The sequence below is a fragment of the Euleptes europaea genome, chromosome 6, assembly GCF_029931775.1.
Source record: "Euleptes europaea isolate rEulEur1 chromosome 6, rEulEur1.hap1, whole genome shotgun sequence".
NCBI classification, from domain to species: domain Eukaryota; kingdom Metazoa; phylum Chordata; class Lepidosauria; order Squamata; family Sphaerodactylidae; genus Euleptes; species Euleptes europaea.
In genome coordinates, this window is record NC_079317.1 from 54,506,606 (window position 1) to 54,524,281 (window position 17,676).

The following is a 17,676-nucleotide window of genomic DNA, read 5'->3' on the forward strand; positions in this document are numbered from 1 at the left end:
TTTGTCTCCGGTGAAGAATATGCTATTAAATTTAATCCAGTATTCAGTTGATAGGAATTAATACAATATTTAGTTGATATAGTTATCATTGCTATAGGGCATACTTACATAATAAATACTACCAAATATACTTTGAGCTGATTTTTAGATTGTTTTGTTTGACAGAGATCTTCTGTATATACGAACTTAATGCTTTGCTCTTGAACTGGATCCAGTTTCAGTCTTATATTTCCAGCATAATGGGTGAAATAAGAGGTTTCATTCATTGCTCTTAATGGCAATTGGTGACCAGTTTTTGTCCTTCAATAAGCAGCTCTATTCAGTGCTTTTGCTTGGTATAAAAGTGGAAATCACTGTACTCTTTGTAGTCAACCTTTTTTCTGCACAGTGTTCTGCCAAGAACATTAGAAGCAACCGATTCTCAAACTTCCCCCCCCCGAACATCAGGTTCAGCTGTCCAGCTATAACAATCTTCACAAATGGGCTTGTATAAATGTAATTTTGATTGTAATAGTTTGGTAGAGGACTAAAGAAGGCAGCAGTATTTGGCTAATGCTCTATTTATAGCAATGTAAACCAAATTGGTTCACATTAGACAGTTTTTTATTCTCTTATAGTGGATGCTACATTATAAACAATGGATCGTATTTTAAAACCTACATCAAGTACCTGAAATGGTCTGATGAACTACAGAATAGAACTTACAATGTTGTGTGTTTTTAGTTTAAGGTAGGCATAACTAGAAGTAGTGCTATATTAGCATTAGGTCTCACTAATTTTAATGTAATTTAACAGCTGGTACTAGTGCATGTCACAAACATCCTGTGCAAACCTTAGTTATCTGCATATTAATTACTTAGTCATCTCAAATAGCTGCATATTTAATGTTTAAGTAAAGGCATCTTATTTCTGCATAACTTAATATGAAATGCTGAAAAAAAATGCTTTGAAAGAACTAGAAGCACTCCATCTATTTCTAGAGATTGTAGAGCCAGTGATGTAGCATCTTCCAAGAAAAATACAGAAACTGGTAAAGATAATATTTCCCCCTATAAATGCACCCATTCAAACATATCATCAGTTAATGTGCCATAGCTCACTTTAAAGTTCTTCAGGGAACAGGGGAAAGAAATTCCTTGTATAAAATGGGAGCAAAGCATTTTATTTGAAACTCATAACTGAATCTGGAGCAACACAAATTTGTAATGTGTCTTTATACAAACAAGCAAAATTGAACTGTAGTACAACCTGACAAGAAAGTGCCAGATGAGCTGCTCAGATATGTTATGCCACGTGTGTTAATGCATCCAGTTCATTAGAAATTGTTGTCATATTATAGACCAGGCTCTGGGAAAATGTGATACATTTAACTATCGGATTTCCTCTGACTTACTTTGTGACTGCTTTGCATGCAGAAGGTCCAAGTTCAACCCTCGACATCTCTAGTGAAAAGGTCTTGTACTAAGTGGTACAAAAGATCTCTATATGAGACCCTGCGCTGCCACGGTCAGTCAGAGTAGACAATATACTGACCTTTATAAACCAATTTCAGATTTAACGTCAGGCAGCTTTGTGGAAAACCACTGAATAATTGTAGGAAGGAATATGTTGATGGATTAGGGTTGCCAGGTCCCTCTTCGCCACCGGCGGGAGGTTTTGGGGTGGAGCCTGAGGAGGGAAGGGTTTGGGGAGGGAAGGGACTTAAATGCCATTGAGTCCAATTGCCAAAGCACCCATTTTCTCCAGGTGAACTGATCTTTATCGGCTGGAGATCAGCTGTAATAGCAGGAGATGTCCAGCTAGTACCTGGAGGTTGGCAACCCTATGAGGAATCATGATGAGAACAGCTTACCTTTGCAGAATGCAATGTGATTGGTTTGGATATGTACAATCACTGTAGAGGTGTTTCCATCCAAAAATACTATTATCGATGTTGGACATCTTTATTCCACTTTTCATTCAAGAAACCCAGGACTGAGAGACCCATAGAATTAAATGATCTTTCCAGTGTTACTGTATGATCATTCCAGCTTAAAGTTAAAGGTAGTCTGAGGAACTTGTATATAATCAGTACCGAATGAATTAAATGTTACTGTCTGGAGCCCATAGAAAATTGATAAATAAAAAGGAAAGCATTTGTATAACTTAAAACAAATGTAAAAGTAAGTTACATCCATATAAAACCCACACGTTCTATGTCCACATAAAAATAATATGAAAACATATGTCCACATACAATTAGTCATTATTACATTTTGCTACTTTATGGCTGAAGGGAAAAAGTCAGTTTGCAAGGATGCCTTTCCTTGGTAGCCTTTTCCTCTCCAGGTTTTTATCAGGATTTTTAGTGAATGCTTGCCTTTCCAGGTAAAAAAGAAGTCATTACAACACCACTACTTCTTTTGCTCTTGTATGTGGAAAGTGTACATTCAATGTAAAATATCACTATGAAAAAAAAATACAAAAAACACTAAGAGGCTTAAGTGTTTGGGCGATCTTTCGGTTTCAGAAGGTCGTTGTGCTAGTTCCAGGTAAAAGTGAAATGATAGAGAGGATGCATTTAGAACTTTCTGTTTCGTTCATCAACAAGAAATGACATTGCAGTACACGGCCATAGAATCATTCTTTGTAAGTATTACCTTGAGCCTATCTGTATGCTGGGCAGTACAAGTAATGATGCAGCCTGTTTGTACCAACACAGAAAAAAAGAAGAGAGAGATTTTATTGGATTCGATTATGTTCTAAACAAGTTTATAGGTAGATGTGTGTTTATAGGTGTTTAAGCATTTTTTAAATCACCCAATCTACCATCCTATATTTTTTGTGTTCATGACCATGTCTTTTTTGCTTGCATGCACATTTTGAAAGGGTTAGTGAGCTTACAAGTCGATTAAAAGCTCTGTGGTGTGTGAGCTGGTCTAGCTGGAAAGCCTGCAGCACATAGTGAACATTCTTCAGCAACAATGGGAGTTTTCTCCCACGATAAAGTTTCTTTATGGTGTCGTGAAGGTGAAAGGGGAGTAAAACGGAATGTGTTCACCTTTTGGATTGTGGTCAAGAATCCTGCCTGAATAGGAACCTCTTTTTCCTCTTCCCAACATGTGTTCCATCTGGCCTTTGCTCTGTTAGTCATACATATGGATTTAAAAAACCATAAATTTAGCCATGAAAGATCTTCTTAGCATAAATGGCATTCTTCACACTTTCTATTCTGGTATTTTAAGAGCTGTTTTATTTTAAGAGCACTTAAGAGCAACGGAACTTTAATTCCAATTATTCAGGTCTGTATTTCTGCCATTAAATCCCCTTGCAGTCCAAGTCTGCAATGCTTAAAGGCAGGTTTTGTCCCTGTTGGGATTGGTAAGCAGGCTAGCTGCCTTTGGCAATTAGCAATTCATTACCCATAGTGCTTAGCTTATTGCAGTATGTACTGGTGAGCGTGTGTGCGTGCACATTTCCTTGAGGTCGCTGTGACCTAATTCACCCCCAGGAATTGTACAGTGCCAGGAGCCTTATCCAGTGCATTAATAAGCTGATGCATCAATACAAGGTTATTTGAGTGCTTCTCCAGCATTTTTCATAGGGAAGGAGCAAGCATTTTGCCTAGCAACCAGTAATGTCATTTGGGGCAAATCTGTTGAAAGGTGAAGCACAGCATTAACTATTTAGTCTAACCAGGAAAACTGTAAGCAAGCCGTGATATCAGTACATTTTACGTTAAAGCTTCTATCTGTAATTACCCAGTCACCCTCCTGTATCTTTAATCTTACAGCTGGAAACTCCAGTTTATATACTGATCAAAGCTCTTGCTTTCCAAGAGTTCAGATATTGGAAGGTGAGGCACTTAAACATCTGTTTTTGGTTAATCCATCATGTTGCCTAATTGTATATCCTGGACAATAAAACAGTCTGCTCAAAGGCTGGATGCAAATTGCTTCACATTTATGCCTACACCTATCATGTCTTGTCACCTGATCTTTCTCTGGTTGCATTGATCTATCCTTCCCTTTTTGGTATCTTCCTATGGTCTGCTTTATAAAGTGTAATTTTTGGATTTCTCTTTGAGAGATGAGTTTTGAGGGCTCTAGAAGAAGTAACATTTGGAACCCGGTGAATTAACATGTTGATTCTTGGGTCTAGGATTTGACTTATGGGCCCACGTTCTGATTCTGATGCGATGATCCCAAAAATGCTGAGTGTTGGTAATATTAATATATGTTATGTTTAGCATAAAGACACTTATTAGTAGCAGATGCAAAAATCAGCTCTTCCTTCCTCTGGCCTTTTCCACTATTGTAATACTTACCTAAATCATGTTGTTAGATAAGCAGTTGATGTACTGAGCCCCCCTAACCTTCCTTGCCACTTCAACTACCTTTTCCTGTCTCTTATACACTTTTAATAGAAGCGGTTCCTCAACCAGGCCACAAACATCAAGAACTGAGAATCTTGAAAGATCATCAATTAAACCACCAGAATAGCAGTTTACTTTGACACTAAAAGCCAGAGCGAATATTTGCTTTGAAGAATCTATTTACAAAGAGAGTTCCTTACATGTGGACTACTGACCAGAATCTTACCCTGCACAGAGCTCTATGTGTCATTTTATCATAGGGACAATGGGCAATTGTTATATTTAGAAAGGTGTGATCGTTGATATACTGCTGGAATGTATGGGAATTAGGTGGCGTGTATATGGAAAGGTCTTTCTACATTAGCTTTATAAGTACTGATTTTGTAAGCAGATTTAAATATTTTGTTTGAAATGGAAAAAATAGAAATTTAATGGTTTTAAATGTAAACTCTAACAAACCTTTTAAAAATCTGTCCCCCCACCCCCGATAAGTAATGGCCGTTTCCCACATCATAGTGAGCCAATAGAATGATCAGTTTTAAGTTCTAAGCCAAGAAGTACTCACAGGATCAAGTTGGTGAAGACTGCTGGCAGGAACATTGGTCTCCAAAACATAATCATAGTATCTATCTTTACTTTCTCTCTGACTCTGTCAGCTGGTTCGATAATGATGGGATGATCATGTTCTATAGGAGTTAATGATTCCCACTTGTGACAAGACTGATTATATCCATGACTAAGCAGTAGTAGTAGCAATTTTCTAAGCTCCATTCTTTCAAGATATAATATTTTGGAATACAAATCTGGACCATAGCCAGCCTTCCTCGCTAGGTAGGGCTGCCACTTTTCCAGTTGGGGGTTACAAAGAAATCAATGGAATACCTATGATTTTTATCATAGCTAAATGAAACGTTTATAAATCTTGTTACCAAGCCCAAGTGTCTATGTGGATTTCTCTGTCAATGAGAAACATACAAGTGGAATAAAAACTTATTTTGTTTTAGTTAGAAATGTCTGTGTTCTAAAAACAAGATTTTATTTTCTTTCAAAATCCTATTTGCTTTTTATTTTAATCTGAATGGGATAAATTAGTGCTTCAGGTGGCCCTAACCTATGGCCTTGTTATGAAACAGTTTCCCAAATGGAAACTCTTTTGTCCGGAGCCAGCATAGTTGATTGAACAAAGGATCAGATGAAGGGAGCAATGTAGAAAAGTTATATGCAATTTAGCAGGTAACACAGTTAATATGTTTTTATTGGCATTTCTTAAGAACATAGTGGGCTTCATGTATGTAGATCGGTTGTGCTTATGCTTTCCTTAATTCATTCTTAAAACAATTGCTAACATTAACAATAGCAAGTTCTAAGTCATTGGATGTAAAGAAATTGTGGGGGTTAGAGAGCTGATCTGGGAGAAGTTCATCATTTGAAACCCTGGAAAGATCTTTTTGTAAATTGGTTAGATGGTTCTGTGCCATATAGTCTATGTCCATGAATGTATACTGTAGGCTGTTAGAATTTTACCCAGAGAGATACATAAAGCTGGGGAAGAAAAAATAGGTACATCAATACGTATGTACATCAATTGATCACAGCATAACTGATGATTTAGGTGCACACATACACCCAGCATAGACTGAAAAATGTTATTGTACATGCACTGATTTGTGATTAAAAACTCCTCATTAGCTAGATGAAAAACCCAGTGGCTTGACCCTACAGACAGAGAACTTCAGAGGAAAGCAAAAAGACAGTACTCATACAGTCCGAAACAAACAGAACAAAACTTTTATTGGCAGCTTTGTGACAACATTGAGTTTGGCAATTCCCAAAAGCAGAATCCAGGGCTTAACTATACTACACAAACTATATTTCCAGCCCATGATCCAGTTACCCAGACCAGGAAAATGATGCTAGAGGCCAGTGCTGATTCCCTTCTCCCTCTGGAGTGTGTGGTATCGTTCCTTTCCCAGTCAAAGGATTTATTCAGGAGTCTCTGGGCTGGATTCCACAGAGGATTTCTGTAAATGGATGGGTGTGATTTTCACCAGCTCCTCTTTCCTGTGGCAGATCTCATATTCTCCCTTCATGTTGTTCCTGTGGGAGCAGCATTGGGGGGGATGACATTTGGGGATGCAACAAGAGAGGGGGGGACATGAGAAAGTCATGTTGTGCCGATGGAAATCCTTCAGTCAGCAGATATTTTTGGAAGTATCCAAAGTTTGAATTTCAAGGTCTCTTAAAGAGGACCCCTTGTGTGTGTGGGTAAAGTGCCATCGCAGCTGACTTATGGTGACCCCAGTGAGGGCATGTGAGAAGCAGAGGTGGTTTGCCATTTCCTGCTTCTGCAGAGTCTTTCTTGGAGATCTCCCTTCCAAGGACTGACTCTGCTTAGCTTCTGAGATCTGGCTATACCATGCTGCCTTCCCTCCCCAAGAAGGACCCCTTAAAAGATTATAATAGTCTCCTTTCAAAAATCCCTGCTGACTGCTACAGTAGATGAGTATAACAAAGCATATAGGATAGCATACCAACCAACTTAATCCCCCTAAGGTCACCATGAGAGAGAAGAACAAACTGCTAGTGCTTGTGGCATTCTGCAGACACCCCCCTCCAATATTACTGGCCCTATCAAGCAGTGACTAATCAAAATCCATAGTGATCACCAAATGCAAATTAAATTACTTATGAAACTTTTATACCTGGGGTGGGCAGATGGAAAGACATCTCTGACCAAACAACATAGCGTCATGTGACAGGTAGTATAGTGGTTAAGAGTGTCAGATTAGTAATCTGGAACACCCAGGTTCAAATCCCTACTCATGCCATGAAAGTTCACAGGATGACCTTGGGCCAGTCACACTCTCTCAGCCTAACCTACCTCACAGGGTGTCTTGAGGATAACATGGAGGAGAGGAGAATTACATTGTGGCCAGCAAAAATATGGCACACTGCCTCGTTTCCCTTCTTGTTTCTCTCCCTCAGTGTAACCTCATTCTTGCTTCAGGAAAAGCCATTAGCAAATGAGGAAAAAAATAGACACATTTTTGAACGCAAATGGAGGGCTTTTTGTTTGAAACTATCTGAATTGTTTGGAGAAGGTATTAATTCACTTTAAGAAGTCTGGATGCTGAGAGTGCCTGGCCACAATTAATCATGCTGTGGAGAATTCACTAATGAAGAAGCACAAATGAGCTGTGTTAAGGTCGTTACTGGTCATAGTATGTCTGCATACAGCAATTGCTCCTGGCCTTAATGTCGTTTTCTGGCCATTAGAGTTTCACAATTAATGGCAACTATTTTTTTTAATATGTGTGTGTGTGTTAGGAGGCAAGTCGCTTGAAAAGAATTACATTCCTTTTCTCCCAGAGATGCCAAGCTAACACTGCAAAGAGAATGGTAAAGAAATCCCACCACAGAAAGCTGTGTTTGAAATACTACAGGCAATGTAAGGTAGTGGAAAGATCCAGATTTGATGCCAAGCTAGGAAAAAGTAGGCAGCTGGTGCTGAGGTTTGCTTATGTTTCAGGAATTGTTGGCCAAGACAAGAGCTGGCAACTCTGTTTATAGAATATTCTTGGGCCTTGATCAGAGAAAAAAGGAGTGTATTTTCTAATCACTGGGTGACTGCCAGTGGAAGAGGCTAGAAGGTGGCGAGGGGAGTACACAGGAAGGAGAGTAAAATTTTGGCTTAATTCTTCCATATCCACCTATTTCACCTAAAGCAAAATTCAGAATAAATATGGATGTTCCACCTCAGGCAAAACATTTAAGACTTTTGAAGAAGAAAACAAAGCATCTTAATAAGACATGAAAAAAATATTATTTTATATGATTTCACATATCCACAATATCAGTCAGCATCTCAGCATCTATGTAGTAGAAAGTTCCATTTCAGCTGCTTCATCTGGATATGGGGCTGTTTGCGGAACGGGATTGTTGGTTAATGTATGGCACAGTAAAATCCAGAAGGTAATGGGGGAAGGACTCAATTGAATTAGAAGGGACCATTTCCCAGATGGTGGCTGCTTCCATGTGGTGAGGATTTTCCGTGTTACTTTCATCGCTGCTGCTAACAGGAAAAGGTAGTGACAACACAAACCAGTTGTGTGTGGGAGAGAGTGTGTGCATGTGTGAATATGAAATGCAGAATATGCATGCAACAGCATGGAACTGCTGAGCTTCAGGATGGCTAAGCATGCATTTACAAACACATACAAGAAGAAAAGGAAGAAGTGATAGCCCTTCCCTAGGCTTATGTTCATGAGTACTCTCCAGTGGTGACTCAAAAGTATTTGTGGAGGTGGGGGGGGGGAGACCTGAAAGGCCAATATAGCCTCAGTGACTCTCTCTGAGGTTTGCTGTAGATATGTAGTCATGTCTATTTTTTCACCCGGAGCAGCCTCGGGAACCTGCCAGTTTGAATAAAGGAACAGTTGGTGGAGGTGCTTAATGCTTTCTTCTTAACCCCTATTATATTCTTAACCCTTATTATATTAGGTGCTGTGGAACACAGGCAGGATGGTGCTGCTGCAGTCGTCTTGTTTGTGGGCTCCCTGGAGGCACCTGGTTGGCCACTGTGTGAACCGACTGCTGGACTTGATGGGCCTTGGTCTGATCCAGCATGGCTTTTCTTATGTTCTTTCTTACGTTCTTATGTACTCAAAATTGCCCGCACTAGCTTATCCACTCAGGCGAAAAGACACCAGTACCAGTATCCTCCCTCCCACAAAGAAAAACTCTGAGCAGAGGAACTGCTGGAGGAAAGGGTTTAAGGGTCCTATCCACATTTCATTTTCCTGAGACTTTTTTTTGTGTGTGTGTGTATCTTAAGAAGTCAAGGGAAAGAAACATGACCGAAAGTCACATCTAATTTCAGCTAGAGTAATCTTGGCTGTTGTTCCCTGGTAATACTCAGAATCCTTCTAGAGACTAGAATGATGGTGGGAACCATCCAACCACTGCACTGTGAAAATATTTAACAAATGGGAGAACCTATTGTTTCAGACTTTTCTGCATGCTTAGGAGCTACTCCATATAACCCCATTCACCTTGAGCAGGTTTCCTGCAGTGATTGATTTCATTCTAGTAAAAAAATAATCTTTTCTCTCAGTTGCTAATTGTCCAACTGAAGTCTAAAGAGATCAGAGGACTGAGCCAATGCAAATACCTGAAATGACAGATTGATGTCATCTGCACATATATGTATGTGTGTTTTTCTATATGTGTAATTTCTTAGTAAGTTAGTATTCCATAGAGTTGGTGTTTACAGTATGTAGAAAATACTTGAAAAGAAAAGAAAGGTGATTATTGAATATATGTAGGTAGGCAATGTCATTATCTCAGAGTGCGATTGTTGTTTTTCTTGTTTTGCAGAAGGAACACTGATCCCATCTTTGGTTTGTTTGTTTGCATTTTCTCCCCTCCAGAACCCCCATTGCTGATCCTGCTACAGTAGTCCTGCTGTTTTGCAAAGCTGGAGTCGACACGCATGTAGGGGAGGGGGCTAGAGTCCTGGCAACTGTCCTTTCCCAATAGATGTGACTGTTATGCCAGCTTTCCTTCATTTATTCCTTTTGTAGGTTATTTTTGGTTGGGGGGGTTGTTGGGAGGGTTTTTTTTTTATTATTTGATCCTTGAAAATTAGCTGTGTAGTTTGGTTTCTTCTGTGCAAACAAACCTTGGTAGCACAGTGCTCTTAAAAATACAAACCCAGCCATGAAAAACCGAGAGATGTCATTCTCTTGATGTATAGACACTGAAAGTGGGGAGTAAATTCTTACTGCAGATACATGTTTGAATCAGGTCAAGAAAAATTAATCTGCACCTCCCTGTTTAATTTTTTTAAAGCTCACAATGTTTTTAAGAGCTCTGAATAAAATTGCTTTGCCAATGGGGAAACGGGCAGGGATGTCTTTGATTTTTCTTATGCCTGGCAGCAAAAGGGTTAATGCCTGCTTTCCTCTTTTATATCCATTAGTTTGGAGCCCATGTTGTGATTGGTCCATGTCCATGTGTGTTTTGTTCCTGAATTTTATGACTTTGATTAAAATGCCAAATCCAACAAACAGAACACCTTACTAAAAATAGACATTTCCCATTTCTGTAGGTCATCCAACCTGCTTGCAATTCACGGCAAACATGACCGAGGCTGTCAAAACCTATCAGTGGCAATGCATTGAGTGCAAATCCTGCAGCCTTTGTGGGACATCCGAGAATGATGTAAGTGCTCCTTCATTACAAATACTTGGACTGCCACTTCTTTGAAAGGTGCTGCAAATCAATGAATACCGCTCACCTTCTACAAGAGTCATTAAATCTTGGCAGAAGAAGGTAATCCATTCTGTGATCTGTTTTGCCCTGTGTGCATGCAGGGGCACACTCTCACCTGCCCACCCCTGCCTTGGTTCATAACTTTACTTAGAACACTTGTACACATGGATTAAAACTATAACTCTTTTGCAATGTGTGTCAACATACAGCTCTTCCCACCTAGAGGCAGTTAGCTAGAATATATTCCAAGAAGAGTACTGCTTCCCCAGTGTCCTACTGCCACAACAACTCAAGGAATCTGGCCAAATGTCTATGGGGCAGTGGAAGAGATCTTTGCAGCAAGCAAAGTAGGAGGGATTAATAGTGTAACTGCCTACTGTACAAAATAAAGCAGAATACAATGACACATTAAAGACTACATTTATTTCAGCATAAGTTTTCATGGTCAGAGCTCACTTCATTAGATGCACTAAAGTATACATCCATTAGGCCAATGCCTTTCTATTCACAAGAGAATTATGTGTGTGTGGAGGGGACTGCTAGAGATGTTACAGAGAAAGGCTGTTTAAAACAAGATTCAGTAAAAAGTGTAATCAGTTCACTCAGAGTGAGGGAGGGCCATCCCTCTACTCTACAGGACTTGTATCAAAGCCAAGGAAAGGAACACTATTTGTGTTCCGTTCCCTAGCCCAAGCCATTAAGAGTATCCATGGCATAAGTAAAAGCCCCATCCCAATTTTTTTTTTTTTGCCTAACTCACACACATGATGGGAGAACTGGTCGCACAGTCTCAACACAGGAAGGAATCTCTGGCCCCAAGTGTTGTGAAAATGTGGCAGAATGGGCTACACTCCCAAGTGAGCCCAAAGAGCAAGAGAAACAAGGACTATGCCAAGGATGGGCCCCAACATACAAGACAATTACAGTATGAATATGATTAAGTCTCATCTGGATTTGAATGTGTGTGGGCAATAGCTATGATATCTAATCATGGGTGAAGCGTCAGTCAAATGAATATAAGAACATCATTAGGCTGTACATAATGGGACTTGGAACATAATGCAAAGACCCTAAGAAAGTTGAAGATTTCAAACGGGTGGAATTATAGATCAGTCGCATGCAAGTAAAATGTTTGGAAACTCTGAGCTGGGAGATGATAGAATGATAACTCCTCAGCCCCAGCCTTCTTTCCTCCCTTCTACTGCTACTGATCCCATCTGTGGGAAAGAGCATTATATTTCTCATCTAGTGTAATTGTTCTGTTTCATGATAAGTAGAGATTTCCAGCATGTTTCTGGGATGCTAGGCGATGTTAAACAATGCATTCACTAAAACTTTCCTTGTGTAAACAAGAAAAATTGCATTTTATGGAGAGGCTATTCAAAACCTGTTCTAAGTGGGACTTTGTAACGGCACAAGCTCCATCCTGAGCTCAGTGGGAGATTTTTGTATTTGAAATGCAGGCTGTAACATGCATGTCAGTTATGGGTGAGTAGGATAACAGTCGTTTCAGGAAGCAAGAGCATTGTTCATGCCTCACTACCTGCCTATATTTGTGTGTTCTTGGTTGTCACAGTTACATACTTATACTACCAGGTGCAAATGTTTAAAGGACTAATTTCAGCTGGTATGAGTAACATCTCTTTCTCTCTTTCCCCTTACATTCCTGGATTAGGATCAGCTACTCTTCTGTGACGACTGTGACCGTGGCTATCACATGTATTGTTTAAACCCACCTGTCTCTGAGCCCCCTGAAGGTAACATTTTGTTCACAGATTGTCTGCATAGAAAATTATGGGCATTTCGGTGGGAAAGAACAGTGAATTGCAAAGTAGGGGCTCTGCTCTGCTCTGCTACCTTTAATATTAGTGTAGAAGAGAGAATTGTTGGAAGGTATAACTTTTCCCATTGCCTCTTAATACTGTGATGTGACAAGGTGCATCTGCTGAAACCCTCTCTTCTACAAGCCTACAGTAAAGGTACAGGAAATCTAATATTGCTTCAGGTCAACAAAACAGCCTGAACAAAAACAAAAGCAGGCAAGAAAAACCACTTTCAAGTTGTTATGACCTATTCATTCACCAGGTGCTTTGGTTCAGGATCTATCACACATCAAAGCATGTTTTTGAGTAGAAGTTGCTTCTCTTTTAATTGGAGCTCTGAATGTTCAAATGATGTGGATTTGGGAAGTAATGTCCAATATTGATTGTCATTCAAATATGAGGCACAGGAATGTTTCCATAAAGAAACTAATAAGTGGCTAACGGAAATCCAGCTTCATGTCTGCACTCAGGAAAACTGTGGCACGCATTGTTGATTAATAAATTAATGTATATTTGCCTCTTGTGATAGATTTATGAACTACATATATTCAAGAAAAGAATAAAAATAATTAACTCCTGTATTATAGAAGACTGGAGGAGGCAGAAAATAATATTCTGCTATTGATAGCATCATGGTGCTCATTTATAATTTTCTGAAATAAGAGGAAACCCTCTGAGAACATAAGACAGGACATATTAGTTATCGTATAAGAAACACTGTAGGAAGATTTTAAAATCCCCTTTTCTTCATTTTAAATGTTTAAATTTATAATATATTGTGGAGGAAAACAGCTCCAGTTATTTCTGACATGTTTTGAGGTAACTTATTTCTCAAAGGATTTTTCCGTTATTTTTACAGTTCTGAAATTAATAGATAAATTCTAGATATGGACATCTGTATTTTTCAACAATATCAGGGGCCCCTCCAACCAGTTCTCTCTTAGGTGGCCGTATGAAATAGCATGCCTCCTACTATTTGAAAGACATGTACAATCTTTTGAGTTTACCAGAGGAGGATACCTTGTCTTTTGGACCAGAAGCATTGTTTTGTAGTGCTGCTCAGGGCCCTATTTTCAGCAGATGGAAGTGAAATGTTTTACTTTCGCTTCTTCTAGCTTTTATTCCTTGTAGAAAGGGGCTGGAGGGGCAGTCTGAGAAAGATGCCCCATGAGGCCTTTGGTCCAGGCAGCGCAGGATTCAGTGGCTGAGGCACTTCTGGTATTTTAGCATACTGTTCTTTACTTCACGTCATCTCCTGGAAATCCCTTCTGGCCACAGAAAGGTTAGCTTCCAGAGTTGTCTGACCTGTCCGGGCAGAGTTATTGATGGCTGCTGAGCAAATCAGGCATGCTGTCTTTGGGTCCAGTGGTTCATCTGCAGTCAGTTCCATTATAGTCAGCAGCTTGGAAGCTAAGTGTCAAGTGCTGTGAACTATGAATTATTCTGGGCAGATTCTGGCTACACTTCTGCTTTAAGATCTATAATAGTGCATGGAATGTTATCACTGGCTGGTGGGGTATGTACCAAATAGTCAAGGTTAAGGGTGAACTGGAATTCTTCAGGATGCTCTATGTAAAAGTCTACCTAACTAACACAACAAAGTGATAGAAAGATATTTGGTTGCAGGGGCAAGAAGAAGCTCTTGACACATCCACCTATTTGTGGGTTTCTAACAATTAAATCTTTGGCAGAGTTACGCCTTTCTAAGCCCGTCGACTTCAGTGGACTTGGAAGGGGGTAACTCTGCTTAGGATTTCATTGTACAAGGTACAACATTAAAGACTCCTACTATGATTCCTAGATTTGCTGTGTGGAAACTGAGAGTGCTTATTACAGTGATCCTCCAGCTGCAAGACACTCAAAATTTGTGATTCTCAAGTTGTGCTCTTTGGAAGCACAAGGCATCTTGAAAGGGAGGGAGGATAAGACCATAAGGCAGGTGGTGCCTTGTGGTTTGACCAGTGAAGTTCTAGGTAAAGTAAATGCCCCAAGCAGCGGACCTCATTGATTCACACTGCATTTATGGAGGCTACTAAATATTTCTCAATGCCTTGAAATGTTACTCAGTGTCTTAAAATGTTTAACATAAGAAGTAGCCCAGACGTTTTTCAGATCACTAGGTCTAACAGCCACATGTTGACTTTTGTGCAGATACCAGATCCCTGCAACAGGCGCAGCCACAGTTACAATTTAGGCTTCTACAAACTTGGAGAAACTCCCCAGTTTTCAGAAAACCCTAATGTGTGAAGCAAAGAAAGGAAATCAACCCATAGCCTTGCAGGAGTTAAAACTGTGAGGAGGAGGATAAGGTGGTGGTAGTGATAGCAAGGATGAGGCAAAGAACCTGAGTCCAGGAAAGGGGGAGAAAGGAAGTCAGAGCCACAGCCAAAGCTGGGAGCAAAAATGCAATTCCCCTTTATTAATCTTCATGGGTGCCTTTCTTGTGCATACTATATTCTTCATGTAGCCACCTGCTGGGGCTAATACTCACATGGGAAAACATACACAGAGAGAAATGCAAACATTTGTCATCATCATGTATGGTGATCTATACTGATTCATGCTTTTTTGTCATTAGAAGTACTTTCCTTGTTTTTATTTTATTTTAATTAAAATATTTATAACCCATTTCTTTTCCTGATCAATGGGACTTGTGTGTGTAAAGTGCTGTCAAGTCACAGCCATAGCGATCCCTGGTGTGATTTTCAAGGCAAGTGATTAAGCAGATGTGGTTTGCCTTTGCCTTCCTCTGCAATCTTCCTTAGAGGTCTCCCTTCCAACTACCAAATGCAGCGTAGCTTCCGAGATCTGGCTATATTACACCATTCCACATCCCTCAATGGGACTTAAACCCACTAAAATCTCAGTTCACAGAAATAAATGCAAGTAAAAAGAAGAGGGCAAGCCACTGGCCATCATCCCAATTGGCCTCCACTCATGAGTCACCAAAACCAAGTCTGAAAAGCTCCACTTTACAGAGCCTCCAAAATCTTTGTAAAATTGGAGCCTTCCTCGTGTCCTTCATAGAGCTGGAGCAACCAGTGAGAAAGCCCAAGACGAAACTGTTATCACTGAACTGGGGGGAGGAATTTCTAACAATCCCGGCTCTGATGGTTGGAACTGCATGGTAGGGGCACATTTGGATGAAGTGGTTCTGCAGCTATTAGGGCCCCAGCTTCTGAAGAGCTTTAAAAGTTGACATCAGCTCCTTGAACTGAATATATAAGCAATTGTATTGTTGTTCAATCTGAAGTAATATGCTCAAAATGCTTAATCCCTGACAACAACCTAGTTGCGGCATTGTGCACCAGTTGTAGCTTTTGTGTTGTCTTCAAGCAGGCCCACCCACAGCATGTTACAGTAGTCCAGCCCTGATGTCACTGTAGCATGGATTACTATGCTGGGTCAGCTGGGTCTAACAAAGGGAACAATTTCCATTCCATACGAATCTGAAAAAATAAACTTTTTGCCTCCTGATTTATCTGCTTTTCCAGCTGAAGGGCTGGATTCAACAGACCACTGTTAACGATAAAGCTACACTATCCAAGGTAGACAGCATAACTCTGTATGAATGAATACATTAAAATCTATTTAAATAGACCATGTTTGTCTTGCCCTCTGTCAGCGTATTTGGCCATTCCTGGGACCATTTTCAAATCTGAAGTCGTACTGTGTTTGTTTGCAGGGAGCTGGAGTTGTCATTTGTGCCGAGAACTACTTCGAGAGAGAGCATCAGCATTCTGCTTCCAGCCTTAAAAGGGGTCTCCATGGATCTGTATAGGGCTTGTTCCTGGACTTGTGGCACCAGCGCACAATTGTCATCCACCATGTGATATATGTAACCACAAACATGTACCCACGTGAAATAGAATGGACACTCAACGAAGTACCTGCAGTGCTTGCTGTCCAACAGTAGATTTCACAAATATTGTACCTCCTGGGTTCTACTAGAAGGAGCACACTTTTTAAAAAATGTTCCAGATGGATTTTTCCCACTGTGATGCATGAACGCAGATGTACTGTAATAAATTGACATGAGTTCTGACAATGGAGAAGGGGGCAAAACTGCTTCAATGGTTGATACTCAGAAATTTAAATAGTGTGGCACAGTGTTTTTGGTTGATCTGTTTTTCCCTGCAAGGGAAACAATAATGTTCTCAACATAACCATTCTTGATACAAGATCATGGTGAGGATATTGAGATGCTCCCATGCCATGGATTCTTTGTGAGAATTCCTTTCAGAGAGGGGACTTGGCTAAGTAGTAGAGCATCTGCTTGACATGCAGAAGTTCCCAGGTTCAATCCCTTGGATTTCCGATTAAAAGGACCAGGTAGTAGGTGATGTGAAAGACCTCTGTCTGAGACCCTGGACAGCAGCTGCCAGTCTGAGTAGACAATACTGACCTTGATGGACCAATGGTCTGATTCAGTATAAGGTAGCTTCCAGTGCTCATGTGTTCTTACAAGCACATTTTTAGATGTGGATGGCCTTTGAAGGGTACAGCCTTTTAGTTCTGATGAGGAGATACACAGGCATTGTCATCCCATATCTCCCCTCCCATCTCCCCAGTAACATGTAGCTCCCCCCCCAAAAAAAGCATGATGTGACATCACTATGTTAATTTCCCCTTTTCACCCTTCCGTGTCACAGTACATTTAAGTGCTTATTTAGAAAAAAATCTAGGCTGCCTTTCCATTTGTAGAATGCTCCAGACAACTAACAAATAAAAACAATTTAAAGTGCATTAAAATCTAAACAAATAACTGTACATCAGTCTTAACCACTTGACTTATAGACGGTTTAAAACCCCAGGTTTAAAATTATCAGGCTTCTTCAAAGGCAGAAGATGTAGGTTTTTTTTAAAAAAAATCTTCGTGGCTTCTGTGCAGTCCTACATTGGATTGCGCATGCGGAGGCCAGATGTGGAGATCAAACTTCAAAAGCTTCTAGAAAGCTCAGCTCTGAAGAAGCGCTCCCCCTCCCCTCTGTCTCGCACCGGAGTCAACTACTATTCCAGCCCAAATGGGCATGTGTCAGAGGGGTGGGGGAGTGCTCTTCCCTCAGTTCTCCACACATCCCTCCCTCCATTCCTTGCTGTGGGCTGCTGTGTTTGCATGTCACTTACACTTCTCAACAGCAGCAAATGGAGAACTGAGGGAAGAGTACCCCCCTGGCCCTCCGTCACATGCCCATTTGGGTGAGAAGAGTTGTTGCCTCCAGTGTA

The 17,676-nt window shown here is 40.3% G+C and overlaps 1 protein-coding gene across 1 annotated transcript in view; it reads left to right on the forward strand.

Moving 5' to 3' along the window:
• DPF3 (double PHD fingers 3) overlaps positions 1-16,505 on the forward strand; it is a 201,272-nt gene extending 184,767 nt beyond the window's left edge. The window contains exons 9-11 of the mRNA XM_056850839.1: positions 10,464-10,576; positions 12,303-12,384; positions 16,136-16,505. Coding sequence (XP_056706817.1) covers positions 10,464-10,576; positions 12,303-12,384; positions 16,136-16,206 — 266 coding nt within the window. The 3' untranslated portion in view covers positions 16,207-16,505. The remainder of the gene's footprint in view (positions 1-10,463; positions 10,577-12,302; positions 12,385-16,135) is intronic.
• The last annotated feature ends 1,171 nt before the right edge of the window (positions 16,506-17,676 follow it).